Source organism: Tamandua tetradactyla, chromosome 16 (genome assembly GCF_023851605.1).
Source record: "Tamandua tetradactyla isolate mTamTet1 chromosome 16, mTamTet1.pri, whole genome shotgun sequence".
Classification (NCBI taxonomy): domain Eukaryota; kingdom Metazoa; phylum Chordata; class Mammalia; order Pilosa; family Myrmecophagidae; genus Tamandua; species Tamandua tetradactyla.
The window spans coordinates 1,878,920-1,897,445 of NC_135342.1; the positions used below are offsets into that span (position 1 = coordinate 1,878,920).

The 18,526-nt window shown below is 42.0% G+C and overlaps 1 protein-coding gene across 1 annotated transcript; it reads right to left on the bottom strand.

The window, feature by feature from the left end:
- Positions 1–3,187: 3,187 nt before the first annotated feature.
- On the bottom strand, positions 3,188–15,209 carry ZNF304 (zinc finger protein 304). Its single transcript, XM_077130571.1, has 3 exons — positions 14,849–15,209; positions 12,245–12,371; positions 3,188–9,409 (listed from the first exon to the last, which is right to left on the bottom strand). Exons 1-3 carry the CDS (start codon positions 14,879–14,881, stop codon positions 7,596–7,598), a joined length of 1,974 nt encoding a protein of 657 aa, XP_076986686.1. The 5' UTR covers positions 14,882–15,209; the 3' UTR covers positions 3,188–7,595.
- Positions 15,210–18,526: the final 3,317 nt, after the last annotated feature.

The window sequence follows — 18,526 nt, forward strand, 5'->3', positions numbered from 1 at the left end:
CTCTCTCTAATAAGCACACAACTAAAAGTTGCTAAATCAATGATGGCCCCAAGATTCCAAAACTCAGCCAATCAGTGATAAGCTCCAGTCATGAAAGTCAGCCAATCAGCAACAGATCCAGGCTCCTAGCTATCAGCCCATCAACAGGTGTTCTTGTCTCTGAAAGTCAGATGGTCAACAATAGGGACACTAACACAGCTAGGTGTCCATCAGTCCCTGCCTCTGAACGCCGCTAGTCCCTGAATGCCTGGCACATGAAAGCTCATATAAGATCAGTTCTGGCTTTGTTTGAGGGGACAGTATTTCAACAGCAGCTCTCCCTTGCAGGCCAATATGAAGTTACCTTTTGGGGGGGATGGGGGGTCAATATCAAATTCAATTTATTAATTCACAAATTTGCATCTCTTTAAATATTCAGTTTCTCTTTACCCTTAGTTCCGAGTTCAGACTTGGTGGATAACAGTAGCAATCTTTTCCATTTTTGAGGCGGTTGTTTTTAATCTATTTTTTTTGGTGTATATTTTGACGTCAAAATGTAAGTATAAATTTCGTAATGAACTTTCTTACAAGTTGGCATTTATTAAATGAGTGTAATTCGTTTTGAAACACGCTGTGCAGTATGCAATTGTTCTTTCAATACTGAAAATGATGAAAAGTCAGATATAAACCAGTGTGCTAAGAAATAAGCCTGAGAAGCATAATTTTCTCAACTAGCCCTAAAGAAAGAAAGTCATGACATTTTTTAAACTAAATTCATGACTTTTTTTATTAAAAAAAAATCTGGTGAGGAAGAGAAACAAATCACAGCAGAAGTTATAATGGCATTCCACACTATATATAATCAACAGCCCTTCAACTTAAATGTCTTAATATATTCCTACCAAAAGTATCTTCTATTTGCAAAATTGTAAGCAAATTCTCAGGTCTCAGGATAAAATCTGTAATAATAAAAAATGTAATAAGGCCATTTACAGAGATTATCAAGCAGCTAAGTGCCTCACTTTTTTATAACATAGACACAGATGCAAGTAATCACAACACCTTTGTATGTGTTATATTTTTCTTATGGAAAAGGCTTTCTCATGAAACTTTTGCAAAAACATCCCCTTCCAGATGAGAGTTAAGGAAAATAGCATATGTTTTGCAGAGACTGTCTTATCGAGTTAGGAGTTAATGAAAAAATTACTTTTGTTGGAGATACACAAATACTAATTATGGTGGATGTTTGTGTAAAGGTGCAGAAAATCTTCATTTGAAATTGAAGCAAGAAGGAATGGCTTTATAGAAGGGGTTGGCTTTCCTGCCCATATTTGGCATAAAGATGCTCAACTGGTAACCAGTGTCTTTTCTTTTGACATTGAAGTAATTGAAGTGGGCCATTAGAGGATCTTCAGGATTTTGTTGGCATTACATTCTTTCAGCAATAGGTTATACAAATTGGAAGAAGCACAAATTATGTAATTTAATTGAAGTACTCAGTTGCAAAGGAAATTATTGAATGTTAAATAAAGAATTGATGAAAAATTATTCCTTTATATAAAGATAGTTCTCAAAAGGGATAGTATTAATTATGGAAAGGACAAGAAATTATAACTTGAAGTAGATAAGCACTTGCTAGGAATACCTTTTTTTTTTTTGCATGGGCAGTTACCGGGAATCGAACCTGGGTCTCGAGCATGAGCCACTGTGGCCTGCCCTAGGAATAGGTTTTGAAATAGATTTTACTCCTTGAAGAATTCTCTTATTTTATACGGATGTTACTAAATACAAGCGAAACATCCTCTGTAGTAATGAAAATAAGGGAAGCAAAACTGATATCAATTTCAGTCCACTTCCATTTGTCAGTGGATATTGAAAAAATTCTTTAATCAATAGATGTAACATAATCCTTGTATTAGTTGGGAAGTGTTGGAATGTGATATACCAGAACTGGAGTGGCTTTTTAAAAGGGGAATTTAATAAATTACTAGCTTACAGCTCTAAGCCTATAAAAATGTCCAAACTAAGGCAACCAGTAAAAGAAACCTTAACTCAAGGAAGGTCAATGGATCAGGAACACCTCTGTTGGCTGGGTAGTCATGTGGCTGCTATCTGCTGGTCTGTTGCTCCTGGGCTCTGCTGCTTTCAGCATCTGTTCCTGTAGGGGTTCATCATTTTTCCTTCTCCAGGGCTGGCTTTCATCTTTTGGCTTCCCTTGGCTCTCTCCAGGTTCTAGCTTGCTTAATATCTCATGGTGACACCTGCTGGGCTCCAAGCATCTCCAAACATTTGTGTTTCTTTTCTCCAAGTGTCAGCATCTGTGGTTTCTGTTGGCTCTTGTGGCTGTCTGTCTGTCATTTCTGGCTCTCTCCCAAATGTTTCCTCTTTCAAAGGATTCCAGTAAACTTGTTAAGACCCACCTGGAATGGGTGGAGTCACATCTCCATCTAATTAAAAGGCCACACCTACAATTGGACATGCCACATCTCTGTGGAGATAATCTAATCAAAAACTTCTACATACAATATTGAATTAGGATTAAAATCAAAGCTGCTCCCACAAGATTGGATCAGGATTAAAACATGGCTTTTCTAGGGGTACGTAATACTTTCAAACCAGCACAATCCTTAAGAATGGAAAAGGAAGTTATGCCATGTAAAATGGAATTAAGTACTTCGATACATCAAACTTGAAGTGCAATTCTCAGAATTAACTTAACATGTTAAGTATACTGGCTCATGATGTTAACATGGACAAAGTAACAAATAAGTTGGGTGTGAATGCCGTAGAAGTTAAGTTATGATGACTATAAATTTGGAAGCAATTTTATAAGCAAATTTTGCAAAACAAGGAACAATTAAGGAAAGTCAAATCATCAAGGAAATATAATTGAAGGAAGATGTAGGTAAAATAGATACCTGTAAATTATTACAGATAAGGAACAATTTTTTTTTTTTTTTTTTTTTTTTAAAGGAAAGACAGAGAGAAGGAAGGAGGGATAGAAGGAAGGAAGGAAGGAAGAAAGGGAAACATTTTTAAACATTTTCTTGTTTTATTGTATTCTGTTTCTCCGTTTTTGTTACATGGGCTGGGGCCGGGAATCGAACCGAGGTCCTCCGGCATAGCAGGCAAGCACTTTGCCCGCTGAGCCACCGCGGCCCGCCAAGGAACAATTTTTAAAATAAAGTATCTCTTAGGCATTATTTTTCTTTTAGCTCAATGTGTATATGCATAAGAAATTAGAAATGATTCTAATTTAACTTGGCCAAATATTATTTGCTAAATCTGGTACTCCATCTCCTCCTTATTATTACACCTAATAAGCCATTCACATCATTTCTGCTATCTGTACCCTTAACTGTGAGTTCTGCTGGTTGGATGACTTTATTCCTAAGGGAAGAGAGCTTCCATCAGAAGAAAAACATTTTTCAATTAAATTGGAAGTTGAGTTGGCTACTTGGTTGGTTGGGGTTCCTCAAGCTACTCAAAAGGCAAAAAGGCAAATGCCCTGTTGCTTTGGGTGATTGTTCTCTATTACCAAGGGGAAATTGAGTTGCTGCTATACAATGGGGGACATAGAGAGCTATGTCTGGAATCCAATAAATCTTTGAGGTATGTTTTAGTAAGCACATGTACAAAAATAAAACTGCAGCAGCTTAATTAAGTCAGGACTCTTGAAAATTCAGGGCATTCTGATTCTGAAATTTTGGGTAAAGTACCAGGTTAAAAATCAAGACAAAACACTGCCTAGGTGAAGGTCTGGTCTCTGCAAAGAGGTGGGTGAGTAGCAGAAAAGCAAAGGGAGTTAAATTTTCAACACATGGCCAGTTAATAAAACAAAACAGCTCACTACTATGGATATTTTCTTCATATTTTAGGTGTCTGTATAAATGTGTACACAGGTATGCATGAAAATACAGCTATGTACACATATACATACAAATAAAAATGATATTGTGACAAGAGATTTAGACAATTCAATGGGATTTTTTTCCTGGAAATAATGGGAATGTTCTCATATTGATTGTGGTTGTGAATGCATAACCATGTGAATATACCAAAAGCCAGTGATGATACATTTAGAGTGGATTGTGTGGCGTGTGAATAAAACTGTTGAAAAAGAAAATTCAAGAAATTTAGCTTGTGATGGGGCAGACATCTTATTATTGTTAATCATCGCATAAGAAATTGAATCTAGCATTAACCTACTAAAATGTTAACGTTATTTTTTCAAATTAAATATCATTTTTGTTCATGCAGTGTTTAGAAACTGTATTGCTTTTACTGAATTTGAAACAAGAACTGAGTTAGCTGTGTCCTAGCTGGAGTTCTGAACCAACTGCTTGTTGGATACTGCATTATTGGCAGTATGGCTTTTGGTTTTCTTTGAAGTGTTGTTTTTTTTACTGCAAAGCAATTCACTGTTAGATCAGGTTTTTCCTATTGTTTGGTTTTACACTTCATGAAGAGTCTTGAAGGCCTTGCTGTAGGACACGGTACTGCCCTACGGTGTGGTCTCTCTGGGACCTCAACTGCATGCCTCGGATACTCTGGTAGGCCTCTTCACTCTGGCTGGTTAGATTTCTAAAGGCTTTACATTTCTAATTTCCTATGAAGATGCAAGTAACAATGAGAAAGTGTTATACAGGTCACTCCTGTGTATTTTCAGGAGACAAGATTCTATGTTAGAAAAAAGCTAATGTACTTCAACATTTTGCTCCAGCTGGTAAAAACATTTCTCCAACAGTTACAGGTTATCTATTAAAAAACTACTTTGCATGTATAAGGCTGAAAAGTAAGTAAAAATTTGTAGATAAAAGGATCCAGGTATCTCACAGTTAGAGAAAGTTACATATAAGATATGGGAAAGGCTAGATAAATACTGAGGCACTGGATTAGAGTTAGAAATATCTTATGAATTTATTTTAATACATAGAGAATTATGGACATATATGTACATATGCGTTAGTATAAATTTATATATTTTGTTATTTTTCCTCTGAGAAGGCCTAGAAATAGTGACACCACAGCAGCAATTATGAACTCTTAGTGTACAAATCTTGATTTCTAAATATTCACTCTATTAATAAAAGGAACCAGGGTTCTTTGGAGAAATGGGCAATTCTAGGACTAGGGCAGGGTAAATACAAGAGTCTGAAGCATCTTTTAGTGCAACAAAGTAAACATATGCTAAAATACAAAAAAAAAAAGGGAAGAAGGAAAAAATATGATGGGGCATATCAAAAGGACATAGGAGCCAATCTGAAAGAGTTCCAAGGGCCATATCTGTTTTAATCTAAGTAATAAAATAAATGAATTATAACCCAGAGAATAAATATCCCAGACCCATATGATATAAACAATATGATTAAATAAATGAGAAAGGACAAATATTCCTTTCTTTTAAAAACATTCACCGACCCTATGATTCTATCATTCCATTCACAGCTATGTACCCAAGATCAAAACATACAACCACTTACAATTTCTGCGCAAATATTCACAGCAGCTTTATTTGTAATAGCAAAAATCTGAAACAACCAAAAATGTCCATTAACAGCCAAAAGATTTTTTTAAATTGTGGTAAATCCATACAATGGAATACTCCGTCACAATAAAAAGGAAATACTGATGCATGCAATAACATGGATTAATATCAAAACATTAATGCTTAGTGAAATCAGAATCCTTCCTTGCCCCCCAAAGAATGCACACTGTATTACTCCATTTATATAAAATTCTAGAAAACATATGCTGAGTTAAGCAAATCAGTGATTTGCTGTGAACTGTGAGGAGAGGGGTGAAAAAAGACCAGGAGGAGTGGATCATAAAGGGGCACGAGTAATCTTCTGCATGTCGGATATGTATATTATCTCAATTGTGGTGATAATTTTGTAAGTATATACTTATGCCAAGGCATATCAAATTTTACTTTAAATACATGCAGTTTATTGCATGTCAATCATACCTCAATAAAACTGCTGAGAACAAAACGTTCCACATAGAAACCCATATCCAGCATTCTTCTTGGAAAATCAGATCTGCCAACTATTTTGACTGTACCATATCCCTCTCTCCACAATTTATAAGGGTAAGTACCACATCAACGTCAACAAAAAGTGGAGAGCGATGAAGGCCATGTCCACCTCCAACACCAGGAAGGCTAGCTGGGTGAGAGAATTCCCATCCCTGGACTACAATACCTCTTTTCTCTGTCATGTGGTTTCTGCCTGTGCAGTGATGGCCTTAAAGTCAAAAGCCCAGGGAGGCTAAAGGAATCAAGAAACCTTTAGATTATTTGCTCTGATAGTAACCTTGACCACAGTAGACAGAGAAGTTTGCAGGTTCTGAGAATTTTTGAACACTTATCCATATAACCATAATTTCATGGACATTTGTGGTACCCCTTCAAAATGGACACATCTCCTCTTGTTTGTCAGTCTTCCCCACTCTGTTTATCTCAGCATCTCTGAACCCAGGATTCTGTACTATGATTCCCATCTTGCCCGGTACATCTTACAGTCAGTGACACTTGCCTTCTGCATTCTGCATGTCAACAGACCGGCTCCTATGTATTCCCAGGAGACTGCTATCCCTCAAAAATGTCAGGGAAAGTGGGACATTCTCTGGGAACAAGGTGCCCAACTTGTGCTGCTCTCAGAAACAATGGAGATTGTCATGCCAACTTTTGCCTCCTCAGAATGAGCTCTGGGCTCACAGGAAATCTTGACATTGAGGCTAGAGGATTAGGCACAAAAACATCTTCAGTCTTTCCTAGCAGACCTTGGGTAACATGCAAATTAGACTAAGCTAGATTGAAAACTGTTCTCTGCCATACTTCTGTCCCCTCTGATGTCCACAAAGGGGGGGATTCCATAAAAGGTGTTCCCTCTTCATGCTGCCAAAACTCAATCTTTTTCCTCAATCCACTCCACACAGTGAACAGAACCCCCCAAGAGTGAAGACTTACATAAAAGGCCTTTATCATTGTATAAACCAGGGCAGAATGAGGCAGGCAGTTTCAAGTTTGGTGATATAGAGGCAGCACAAATCATAGTTCTTACATATGCCATCAACACTGCCTATAAAGAAGGGAAATCTGTGGAAACCCCCAGCAGAACCAAGCTCAGATCCTTTTGGTCAGAGCTAGGTCATGTCCACTCAGAAACCAATCATGGGGAAGGAAATGAACAAACACCACCTCCACCCTGCAATGGGCTCAGAACGCTCATGATTCCCTCCAGTGAACAGGAAGAGAGAGCACAGAGGTCTCTCGTTCCTGGGCATATTGGGAAGACTAACACACACTGTGGGACACACTGACACTGGTAGCAATAAGACGGATTCCACCATAGGCACAGATAGTGATATAACTGTCAACAGCCTCAGGCAGTCTGTAAAGTGCAATTCACCTCATGAAAGCTTCCCATGTATGTGGTACTCACTGGGACTCTCCTCAGTGGTGGTGTATGTATAAGATTCATCTGCTGACTGATGGCCCCCTCAAAAGGGATACTCACAAAGCTTTTCTCTTTTGTGAGCCCCATTATGTTGAAAGAGGAGATAGCACATTGTATGTACTCATAAGGTCTTTCTCTAGTGTGACCTTTCCGGTGCTAAACAAATTTAAGAGATGCACCTAAAGGGTCATGAAAATTGTTGCACTCATTAGGCCTTTCTGCAGCATGAACTTTCATGTGCCGAAGGAGATGGGAGTTTCTGCTGTAGGCTTTCCCACATTCACTGCACACATAAGGCTTTTCTCCAGTGTGAACTCTCTGATGCAAAATGAGGCTAGAATTGCGGCTAAAGAATTTTCCACATTCACCACACTCATAAGGCCTTGCTCCAGTGTGAACTTTCTTGTGTTGAACAAGGTGGGAGCTACTGATGTAGGCTTTCCCACAGTCACTGCACACATAAGGTCTTGCTCCAGTGTGAACTCTCTGGTGTAGAATGAGGCTGGAGTTGTGGCTGAAACATTTCCCACATTCACTGCACTCATAAGGTTTTGCCCCAGTGTGAATTCTCTGGTGCACAATAAGGTTAGAGCTATGGCTAAAGAATTTCCCACATTCACCACACTCATAAGGTCTTTCTCCAGTGTGGATTTTCTGGTGCTGAACAAGTGTGTCTTTGCGGCTGAAAGCTTTCCCACATTCCCTGCACTCATATGGCCTTGCTCCAGTGTGAATTATCTGGTGTTGAACAAGCGTATCTTTGCAGCTGAAGGCCTTCCTACATTTGCTGCACACATAAGACCTTGCTCCTGTGTGGACTCTCCGATGTTTAATGAGGCTGGAGTTATGGCTAAAGAATTTTCCACATTCAATGCATTCATAAGGCCTTGCCCCAGTGTGAATTCTCCAATGCTCAATAAGATGGGAGCTTTGGCTAAAGAATTTCCCACATTCACTACACTCATAAGGCCTTTCTCCAGTATGAAATCTCTGATGCTGAACAAGTGTGTCTTTGCGGCTAAAGGCTTTCCCACATTCGCCACACTTATAAGGCCTTTCTCCAGTGTGAATTCTCTGGTGCTGAACAAGGTGGGAGCTTCTGCTGTAGGCTTTTCCACATTCACTGCAGTCAAAGGACCTTTCTCCAGTGTGAATTCTCTGGTGCTGAACAAGTGTGTCTTTGCGACTGAAGGCCTTTCCACATTCACTGCATGTGTAATATCTTTTTCTAGGGTGAAATTTCTGATGCATTCTCAGGTGGGACAGGTGAATGAAGTCCTTTCCACAATCCTTGCACACATGAGATGTTTCTCCATTGTGAGTTTTTCTATGATTAATAAGAGCTGATTTCTCCTTGAAGGCATTTCCACATTTTAGGCATCTAAAGGGTCTCCCTTCAGAATGAGTTATCTGGTTGTCAAGGAGAGTGAAGGTCTTCAGGAAATCTTCCCCATAGATGCACTTGAAAAGCATTTGACAAGCATATTCTCCCTGGTGTTGCCCAACATTGGAGCTGTGGGATAAGAACTCTCTGTACTCAGTCCTTTTGTATGGGCTCACCCCATTGTCAATGGTCTGGTACTGGAAGAGACCAGAGCTGTCCAGGAAGTCCCTCCTTTCCTCCCTGGACTTACAGGGCCTTTCTGACATGTAAGCTGTACAATCTTTCACAAATAAGGCCATGCCACCATTCTCTTTGAAGGGATTCTCTGCACTATATTGCTTCTGTTGCTGGTAAAAGTTTTCACTGAATGAGAAATCTCTCCCACACAAATACAGTTTCTGCATGGGGTATGATCCCTGGTGTTCAGCAAGGTGCAAAATGTCTTTCAAGACTGGGTTACACATCTCACAGGGGTGGGCCTTCTGGATGAATTGACCAGACACAGGAGTACTGACGAATGACACTCCTTCTACAGAAACATCCTGCTTAGAAGACACCTTGTCTTCCTCTGCTTCACGCCAACAACCTGAAAGCAGACAAATGCTGGTGAAGTGCATGTTAACTTTGGTGGAACCAGAAGCCCCATCCAAATGCGTTTGTGATGGTTGATTGCTGACAGGATGGGGTCAAGGAGAATGTGGTAGGTTGCATTATGTACCCTGACAAAAAAGTGTGATTAATCTTAATCTGCATTACAGTGGGTATGAACCCAGTGTAAATAGGATCTTTTGAAAATGTTATTTTTTACCAAAGGGGTGACATACTGAACCAGGACTTAATCTGGATTACCAGAGACCTTCTGAAGAGAAATCAGAAGTCACAATGACTGAAAGAAAGGAGACGACATTGCCATATGACTGGAAGCAGAGATACAAGCCAAGGAAACCAAGGATTGCCAGCAGCTAGCACCAGAACATACAGACTCTAGGAGAGAGCAAGTCTTGCTGGAATCTTGACTTTGGATGACTTCTAGCCTCAAGACCATGAATCAACAAATGCTCATTGTTTGAGCCAACCAATCGTGTGGTATTTCTCAAACAGCCTGGTAAACTAATATAGAGAGGGAAGGTCCATTATCAACACTGGGCCTCTAAAGATCACGGAATGGGGGAACCCTAACACTGAGAGTACCTGTTTGAAAGCATTATGTACCTTAGGAAAGCCATGTTTTGGTCTTTATCCAATCCTGTGGGAGCACCCTTTTCTCTTAATCGTGATTCAACACTGTAGGTTGGAATCTTTTGATTAATTAGATTATCTTTACAGAGATGTGGTGCACCTAACTGTAGGCATTAACTTTTGATTAGATGAAGATGTGACTCTACCCATTCCAGGTGGGTCTTGATTAGTTTACTGGAATCTTTTGAAAGAGGAAACATTTTGGAGAGTCAGAAATGACAGAGGTGACAGAAGCCTCAGAGCCGACAGAGAGAGCAGATGTTAGATGCTTGAGAGAATAGTTGCTTCAGAGAACAGAGACACAGACGTTTGGAGGTGTGTAAGCCAAGAAATGTTAAGCAAGCCAGAACCAGGAGAGAGCAAAGGGAAGCCAAGGGATGAAAACCAACCCCAGGGAAGCAAAGTGAGGAAACCCAACACAGACAGAGACTGAAAGCAATGGAGCCCAAGAGGAAAGGACCAGCAGATGCCAGCCACATGACTTCCCAGCTGACAGAAGGGTTCCTGACCCATTGGCCTTTCTTGAGTGAAGGTAACCTCTTGTTGGTGCCTTAATTTGAATACTTTTACTTCCTCAGAACCATAAACTTGTAACTTATTAAATCCCTCTTTATAAAAGACATTCCAGTTCTGGGATATCGCATTCCGGCAGCTGGCAAACTGACACAATGGGTAAAAACAATTAGTACAGTTCAGGCAGTAGAAGTGAGGTCTCTAGGTCACTCTTCTATAAACAGGTTTCAGCAGGGCCTTGCTGCTGGTACCACGTAAGTTCTGGTTGGAAAGTGTATCTAGGCCCAGGAAAATAAGATTACGAGTAAATACTTGGTTTTCAAGGATGATTTAAGGTAGGCCAATGTTGTTGAGCACTGCAGGTAGAACAGAAGAGAACAAGTGAGACTTGGGGGCCAGAGAAGTGGTAGAACAGTCAAAGAATGGAAGATAACAGAGAAATAAGAAATAGACCAAGTGTTAAGAATATGGAAGGAAAGGCAGAAATGAGGAATTGTTATTAGCCTTGGCAACAAAACAATAGTGAGGGTATGATTTGAACCAAGTCCTGACCTGATGCCCCACCACAGCTCCCACTCAGCAGGGTCAGGCCCTCTCTGGAACTCTCTTGCTATGGCTGGAATCATGTTTGTCCTGGAAGATGAAAATCCCAAGGAAAGGCAGAAAAGGTGAGGAAAGGCCCAGGCTGACTCACCCCACAGAGAACAACCCTGTGGCCTCCACAAGCATCGCCTATATTGACAGCTGCAATTCCTTACAGTCAGGACACAGGAACTGTCAATTAGAGGAGGGCCACAGACCTGGTATACAGAGGTGCTTTGGCTCCTGGCCAGGGATTGTCTAAATATGTAGGATCCACTGAGCAGACTGCAAACCCCTGATCCTTCCCTCATTGGCTTTGGAGCAACAGAGAGTGAGGAGACATTGCACACAGCTCAGCCCTGCTACCCACAGTACCTACTCCAGGGAATTAAAAGGGAAAGAGGTCCCATTGATCTGACTGGGGGAAAGACCCCTGCCCCTGGGGGAAAAGGGAAAACAAAACCCCACCAAGGACATCAGAGTGTGTGGGATAGGTTGTGAAAGCCAACCTGTAAGATGGCTCCCAGTGATCTCTACCTCCCAGTATTTCTGTTCTTGTGCAAGTCTCTACCTTGACATTAGACTGAATTGAGACTCATTTCTAAGGAATAGAATATAGCAAAAATGATTAGATGTCCCTTTCAAGATTGTGTTACAAATAGATTGGATTCCATTCTGGGCACTCTCTCTTGCTCACTTTCTCTCATCAGAAAACCTGACTGCCTGCACTCCAAAATGGTAGGAAAGGCCAACATGACAAGGAAATGAGAGTGGCCTCTGGCCAAAAGCCAGCAAGGAATTAATGCTCACAGTCTAACAGACTACAAGATACTAAATCTTGCAAATAACCATGTGAGTGAGCTTGTTAAGTGCATTCTTCTTGAGGTGGACCTTCAGATGAGACCACAGCCTGGTCAATAGCTTGACTGCAACTTCATGAGAGACAATGAGCCTAAAGTACCCAGGTAAGCTGTGACCAGATTCTTGACCCACCGAACCCAAGAGATAATAAATTTTTGTTGTTTGAAACCATTAAGTTTTGGAGTCATTTGCCAGATAGCAATAGATAAGTAAAACAGGAACTTACCCAGAGAGGCCACAAGTGCAAAGTTCTCCAGCATCACATCACGATACAGGCGTCTCTGAGCCTCATGAAGGAGTCCCCACTCCTCCCGAGAGAAGTACACAAACACATCCTGGAAGGTCATACCACCCTGCCGTGATGGGGACAGGTGAATCAACAGGAAGCATCTCTCCCACGACCCCTAGACTATCCACTTACACTTCCACCCCCCTACTCATGCTCCTCCCCATGATCCCAACTCAGAGTGCAGACAGAGGCCATCTAAGCTAAGGATCTGGCATACAGGGTCCCCATATATTCTCCTGCCAGCCAGTTCTGGTGTCGTACAAGTCATGCTTACCAGACACTCAAACTTTAGCTCACTCTTCTCCCCAGAGGACCTGAGTTCCATCCCAAAGTGCACATTCCACTTTTCAATACACTTTCCTCACATCTGGGATTCCCTTGACACACATCTTATGTACCTCCATGGCATCACCCAGGCTGCTCAGCACACTGTCTGTGACACCTTCCACCCCCACCCAGGTGCCTATAAATGTGAGATCCAGTCCCCAATTTCACCTTTCTTATTGGCTAATGGCATTGCTACCATTTGCTCTCCAAATTTAACCCACAGCTCTAATCCAATCCACACACTGGCCACCACCTTTTGGACTTCTTCAACCTGACCCTTTCTTCAGAACTCAAAACCTGCGTATGCAGCAGGATGCCTCAACTAAGGTTTAAGTTCAATATGAACAAAATCTAACTCTTGATATAGCCCCTGAAATTTATACCTACCTGAACTTTTCCATCTTAGTTGATGGTACTTCCATAATTCTACCAGTTAAAGTAAAAAAAAAATTCTTGCAGTCATTCATGACTCTTCCCTTTTTCTCATTCTCCTTTCACATCAGAAAATCCAGTCACACTACTTAAAAAGTAGGAAAATCTAACCACTTCTCCCACCTCCACAGCTATCCCTCTGGGTGAGCCAACATCAACATTCACATGGACTAGTTCATGATAGCCTCCCTTATGTCCACAGCCTACTCTCTGCCACAGAGCAGCCAGAGGGAGCCCATTAAGACCTGAGTCAGATCTCTACTCTCCTCTGCTCCAAATCTTCAACAGCTGTCACCACCCTCAGAAGACAGAACCATTTCCTCAGGCTCCACTCCTGCCTGACTCCTGTCCTCTGCTCTCTGTTCCCAACAGTCCTCTGCTCTCTCTTCCCAACATACATATACATATGTTGTGAAATATTAACATATCTACCAAAAAAAACCCCAATAAATTTAAAAATACATTTTAACAAGTAGTTATAGAACAGATTTCAAAGTTTGGTATGGGTTACAGTTCCAAAATTTCAGGTTTTTCCTTCTTGCTGCTCCAAGACATTGGAGACTAAAAAGAAATATCAGAATAATGATTCAGTGGTCATAATCATTAGTTAAATCCTAACTTCTCTATTATAACTCCAACTCCTTTGATTCTTTTCCTAATCTTCAGGGATATTTGGCTTATGTCCATCCTAACTTTTTAATGTTGAAAAGGGGTATCGACAACTTGGGATAGGGGGACGGAAGTGGTTAATGTTCTTGGAGAGGCTGGCACCTCTGGGTTTGAGGATTTACCTGGCCTAGGAACCGCTGGAAGGTTTTTGGTTTCTGAAAAGTGAGCTTAGTGCGTACAACATTTGAGGAATCTCAGATAGAGCCCTGGGTGTTCACTAGGGTTAACAGGAATAATGTGGGCTGCAGTTTGGCAAAACGTGGCAAGTAGCAATAGCCTCTCAATTCTATTTGAACTCTTAGCCACTGATACCTTACTTTGACCAACAGTCACATTTAAGACCTGCAGCTCCCTGAGCATTCAACTCAGTCTAACTTCCAAGCATAAGAATATGCCTGTTCCTTGGCCTAATACACACTTCCAGTCCTCTTCCCCTTAGATGTCAAAAATGGGAATCTCTCCATTTAACCCCTGGCCTGGACTGAGGACTCTGGACTGGAAACAAATTCCTCCAGGGCCCAGAAACTCAAGTGCAGAGAGACAGGCAAAGAATCCCAGGATAGCATCGTCTCTCATCAGAAAACCTGACTGCCTGCACTTCAAAAAACATATACAAAATCCATCCACTTTTCTAACCTCCACTGCTACAACTCTGGTCTGCTCACCACCAACACTCGCTTGGGCTATTGCAGTAGCCTCTCTCCTGGTCTCCTTGCCCAACTCAACCTCTTCAATTTCTTCTCCACTCTGCAACCACAAGCAGCCTGTTAAGACCTGAGTCAGAACATCTCCCTTCTCTGCTCCACACCCTCCAGGGCTCCCACCACCACCACCTGCCATTCCAGGCTTGCTCCTTGCTCCTTCGCACTGTACCCACCAGACATACGGAGGTCTGTGGTTCCCTGGGCACTCCCAATTCATCCTTACCTCCAAGCATCTGTACAAATGTCCCTGTACCTTGGAAATCCTTCCCCACCTCATCCCACTGATTGCTGGGAATGGGTCCGCCGGAGTGATCGCCACTCAAGGAGCAGGTAAGGTGAAGGCGAAGCGTCCCAGGCGCACCATTCCCTATGTCCCCGTGCAGAACAACTTGAAGGACTCTCCACTCACCTGCTCCAGATCCACGAGCGCCGTCGCCGCCATGGGATCCGGTGAGCAGAGCCCGGCCACGAGAGGCGGGCGAACCGCGAGGGTTCCGCCGACTCAATCGGACCCCGCCCCTCCAGCGGGCCAGGTCGCCTCGGACTCACTGACTGGACTCCGAGCCTCAGACTCCCGGGTCGGGAAATGCACCTCCGGGGGCCGCAAGGAGACAGGGCGGGTGCCGAGGACAGCCCGCGTGAGCCCGTCCGCCCCACAGACTGCGGTCACGGCTCGTAACAACGGCTCGGAGGGCGGTCTCGTCCTTGCCACCCAGAGGCCCGGGTCTACGGCCGCAGCAGAAGCACTCGGCATTGACCACAGACGTCGACTACGGCGACGCCGGAAGTCCCGCCCTGACGCCCGGGCAGCCGGACACGCCCACCTTCTGTGCTGTCATTGGCTCAAAGTCGGCAGCCCTGCGCCGGCACGGACTTCTGGGTATTGTAGTTTGTGCTCTGCATTCAGCCAGGCCCGGGACTCTCTCCGGGTCTCCAGGACAACCGGACGGCGGCTCCGCTCCGGAATCGGGCAGAGGGCATGCTGGGGTGCCAGAGGTCCTTTTTAAGGGGATTCACCCAGATTTCCGTGGTCAGCGGAGATAATGCACGGCCTTAGAGCTCTCCTGCTGACGACTCATTATTTAATACTCCTGCTTCTGAGGCCCTGAGAGCAGAATTTTAATTTAAAAGCGAATTTACCTGGCTCGTGGGGCCTTCGGTAATAACACCAAGTTTCCACTCATTCGGTGGTACCCAGTTTCACCCCCTGGTTTGGTAGCATCAGCATCATTTGCAAACGTCTTTAAAATGCCTATTCCTGGACTTAATCTCGACCTAGTGACACAGAAACCCTGGGCCTGGGACCCTAGCTCAAGTTTGAGAATCTTGGCTTTCTTTAAAAGTCTGATGACAAAAGAAAAAGAAAAAAGTACATTAGAATTACAAAATGAGAAAACACTACAACCTATCTCATGGGAGGTGACATGAAAAGTGCTTAACACAGAGCGTGGCACAGAGATAGTGCTAAATATATAAGGGGGGTTATTATCATTTATTTTATTATTGTTGTGTTGTTGTCATCATTCTCCCCACAAAGTTCTCATGTGCACTGCCTAAGAGGGTAAGCTGAAGACCTCCCTTTGCAGGATCACTGGCGATAAAATACGACTCCCTGTCTCAGCAAGTGACATCTTAAGTAATGAGCATAAAATCTTACCTTTATTCCTTTTGCTCATTTTTTTTAAAAACATCACATGCAGTAGAATTTCATAAATTGCAGATAGTTCTATTGTCCTAGGGACAATCTTACAGGCAAAATGACTGAAAACTTGGGAATGTCTGGAGTAATTGCCCATAGGCCTAAATGGACAAAGGAGTTAATATGGTTTCATGACATGTTTTTTTTCAGAAGGTGCTGTAGTAATAATTCATGTCTAATTCACAGAAACCAGGATCCTGGCCTCTTCCTGCCTCCCCTGCTGACCCTCAGGGCAGGCAGACCCAGGTTCAAATGCTTGAGCGTGAGATGGCCTGACCTGATATCCAGCAGCTCAGGATCACCAGGTCCAGTCTTCAACAAGGCACCATCTTCCCATAGCTCAATCTGCAGCCCCCAAGGAAGCACTACAACTTGGGGGAGAGGGGGTGAAAAGTGGAACCAATGAGGCCCAAGGAAGCAACATCGGAAGGAACACAAATGAGAAAATGTAATGAAGAAACATTTTCACAGTCACTCCTGCCCATCATTCAGTTTACCTGAATTCATTTGCATTGTCCCAAAATATGTGTAAGGGAAGCTGGGATGGGCTGTTCCCCTGTGCGTCCAGAAAACAATGAGACTGGTGAACTCCCAGCTAGTTTCCAGCATAATCCATCAATGTGATCACTAATGTGACAACCAAAACCCTATTCAGTCACTGCCTGAGATTTCAATGACAGAAACATATCTTCCAAGAGTGAAATAAGACTATTTGAGACCAAAAATGAGAAATTCAATGAAAAAACAACCTGCATAAAATAATGCTCTAAAGATAAAGAAAATGATCCCATGTGAGTAGTCTGCTCTGAGAGAAAGAATGACATCTGAGAGAGGGGTGCATTTGTGGATTAACACAATTGCTCATTATCTGGATAAAACATTAATATTCTTTTTGGAGACACAATGATGGAATTACCGTGTGTCATGGTCAGGTTCATGTGTCAACTTGGCCAAGTGGTGGTACCTATTTGTCTGGTTGGGCAAGAGCTGGCCTGTCTGTTGCAATGAGGACATTTCATAGAATTAAATCACGATCATATCAGCTGCATCCACAACTGGTTCTATTTGTAATCAACCAAGGGTGTAAGGGATCAGGAGCTCGACCCCAGCGAGTCAAAAGTCCCCCCCCAGACCCATGAAGAACACCCGGTAATGGGGTCAGGATGTGGGAATCACACAAAACTGTTTTTGCAAAAGCTAATAGCACTCTTTGCTTCTGTAGATAAGCTTGCTTGCTTACAGCTGCAAAACCAGGATGTGTGTCTGTGAAACAATCGCCACTTCTCTGCTTCTGTGAATAAGCTTGCGGTTTCAGCCTTTATAAGCCCACCCTGCAAGCTTCACAGGGCTGCTCTCTGAATCCTCCTTCTTGGGATTTCTGAGGCAGTCGCAGGTGGGCTAATAAAGACTCCTAATTGGCTTGCAAATTGACATTGTGTGGTCTTTCTGTTGGTGAGCCCCACTACAAGGGGAGTGTCTTCTGCAATGAGTGACGTTCAATCTAATCACTGGAGGCCTTTTAAGGAGAATTCAGAAGAGACAGGCTCTCCCTGCTTCGGCCGGCGAACCTTTCCTCTGGAGTTTGTCCAGACCTTCCATCGGAATCATCAGCTTCATAGCCTGCCCTGCAGATTTTGGACTGCGTTCCCGCAGTCATGTGAGACACTTTTATAAATCTTATATTTGCAAGTGTTCCCTGTTGATTCTCTTTCTCTAGAGAACCCTAATACACAATGCATATCCTCAGTAATATGTAAAATGAGATGGACAAATTAATTAATGATTAAATCCTTCATAATGTTCAGGAGGAGTGCTACAGTATTAATAATTACGTACTCTGATGTGTTAAATAAGTTGTAAATTTTAGCTTAAACACTACCAAACAGAATCAGAGTATATAATTTACAAATTTGAAGAACGAAAATTTGGAATGTGAAAAGAATTTTCAATAGAAAGGTTAAAAGAAATGGAACAAGTGAGGGAAAGAAAAGTACACACATAAAGAGAATGTATTTAAGCCCATATACATCACCTATCTCATGAAATGAGTATAGAAGAAATGTTCAAATTAGCAGTCAGTAATATTTTTTCTTTTTGCATGGGCAGGCACCGGGAATCGAACCTGGGTCTCCAGTATGGGAGGCGAGAATTCTGACTAATACAATATCCAAAAATAGCAAAGATACGAGACATTTAAAATAGACCATTCCAGAAATATCTGAAACAGAGTTTTGGAAAATATATACTTAGTACTTATTAAATAAAACATGTAAATATGTATTTATATCAGAAAAAAGTTTTATGAGAGAAAGCATCACCAAAAAGATACAGTATTTTGTATTATTATATATATTACATAAATATTTAATAAATTTATATAATATAAAT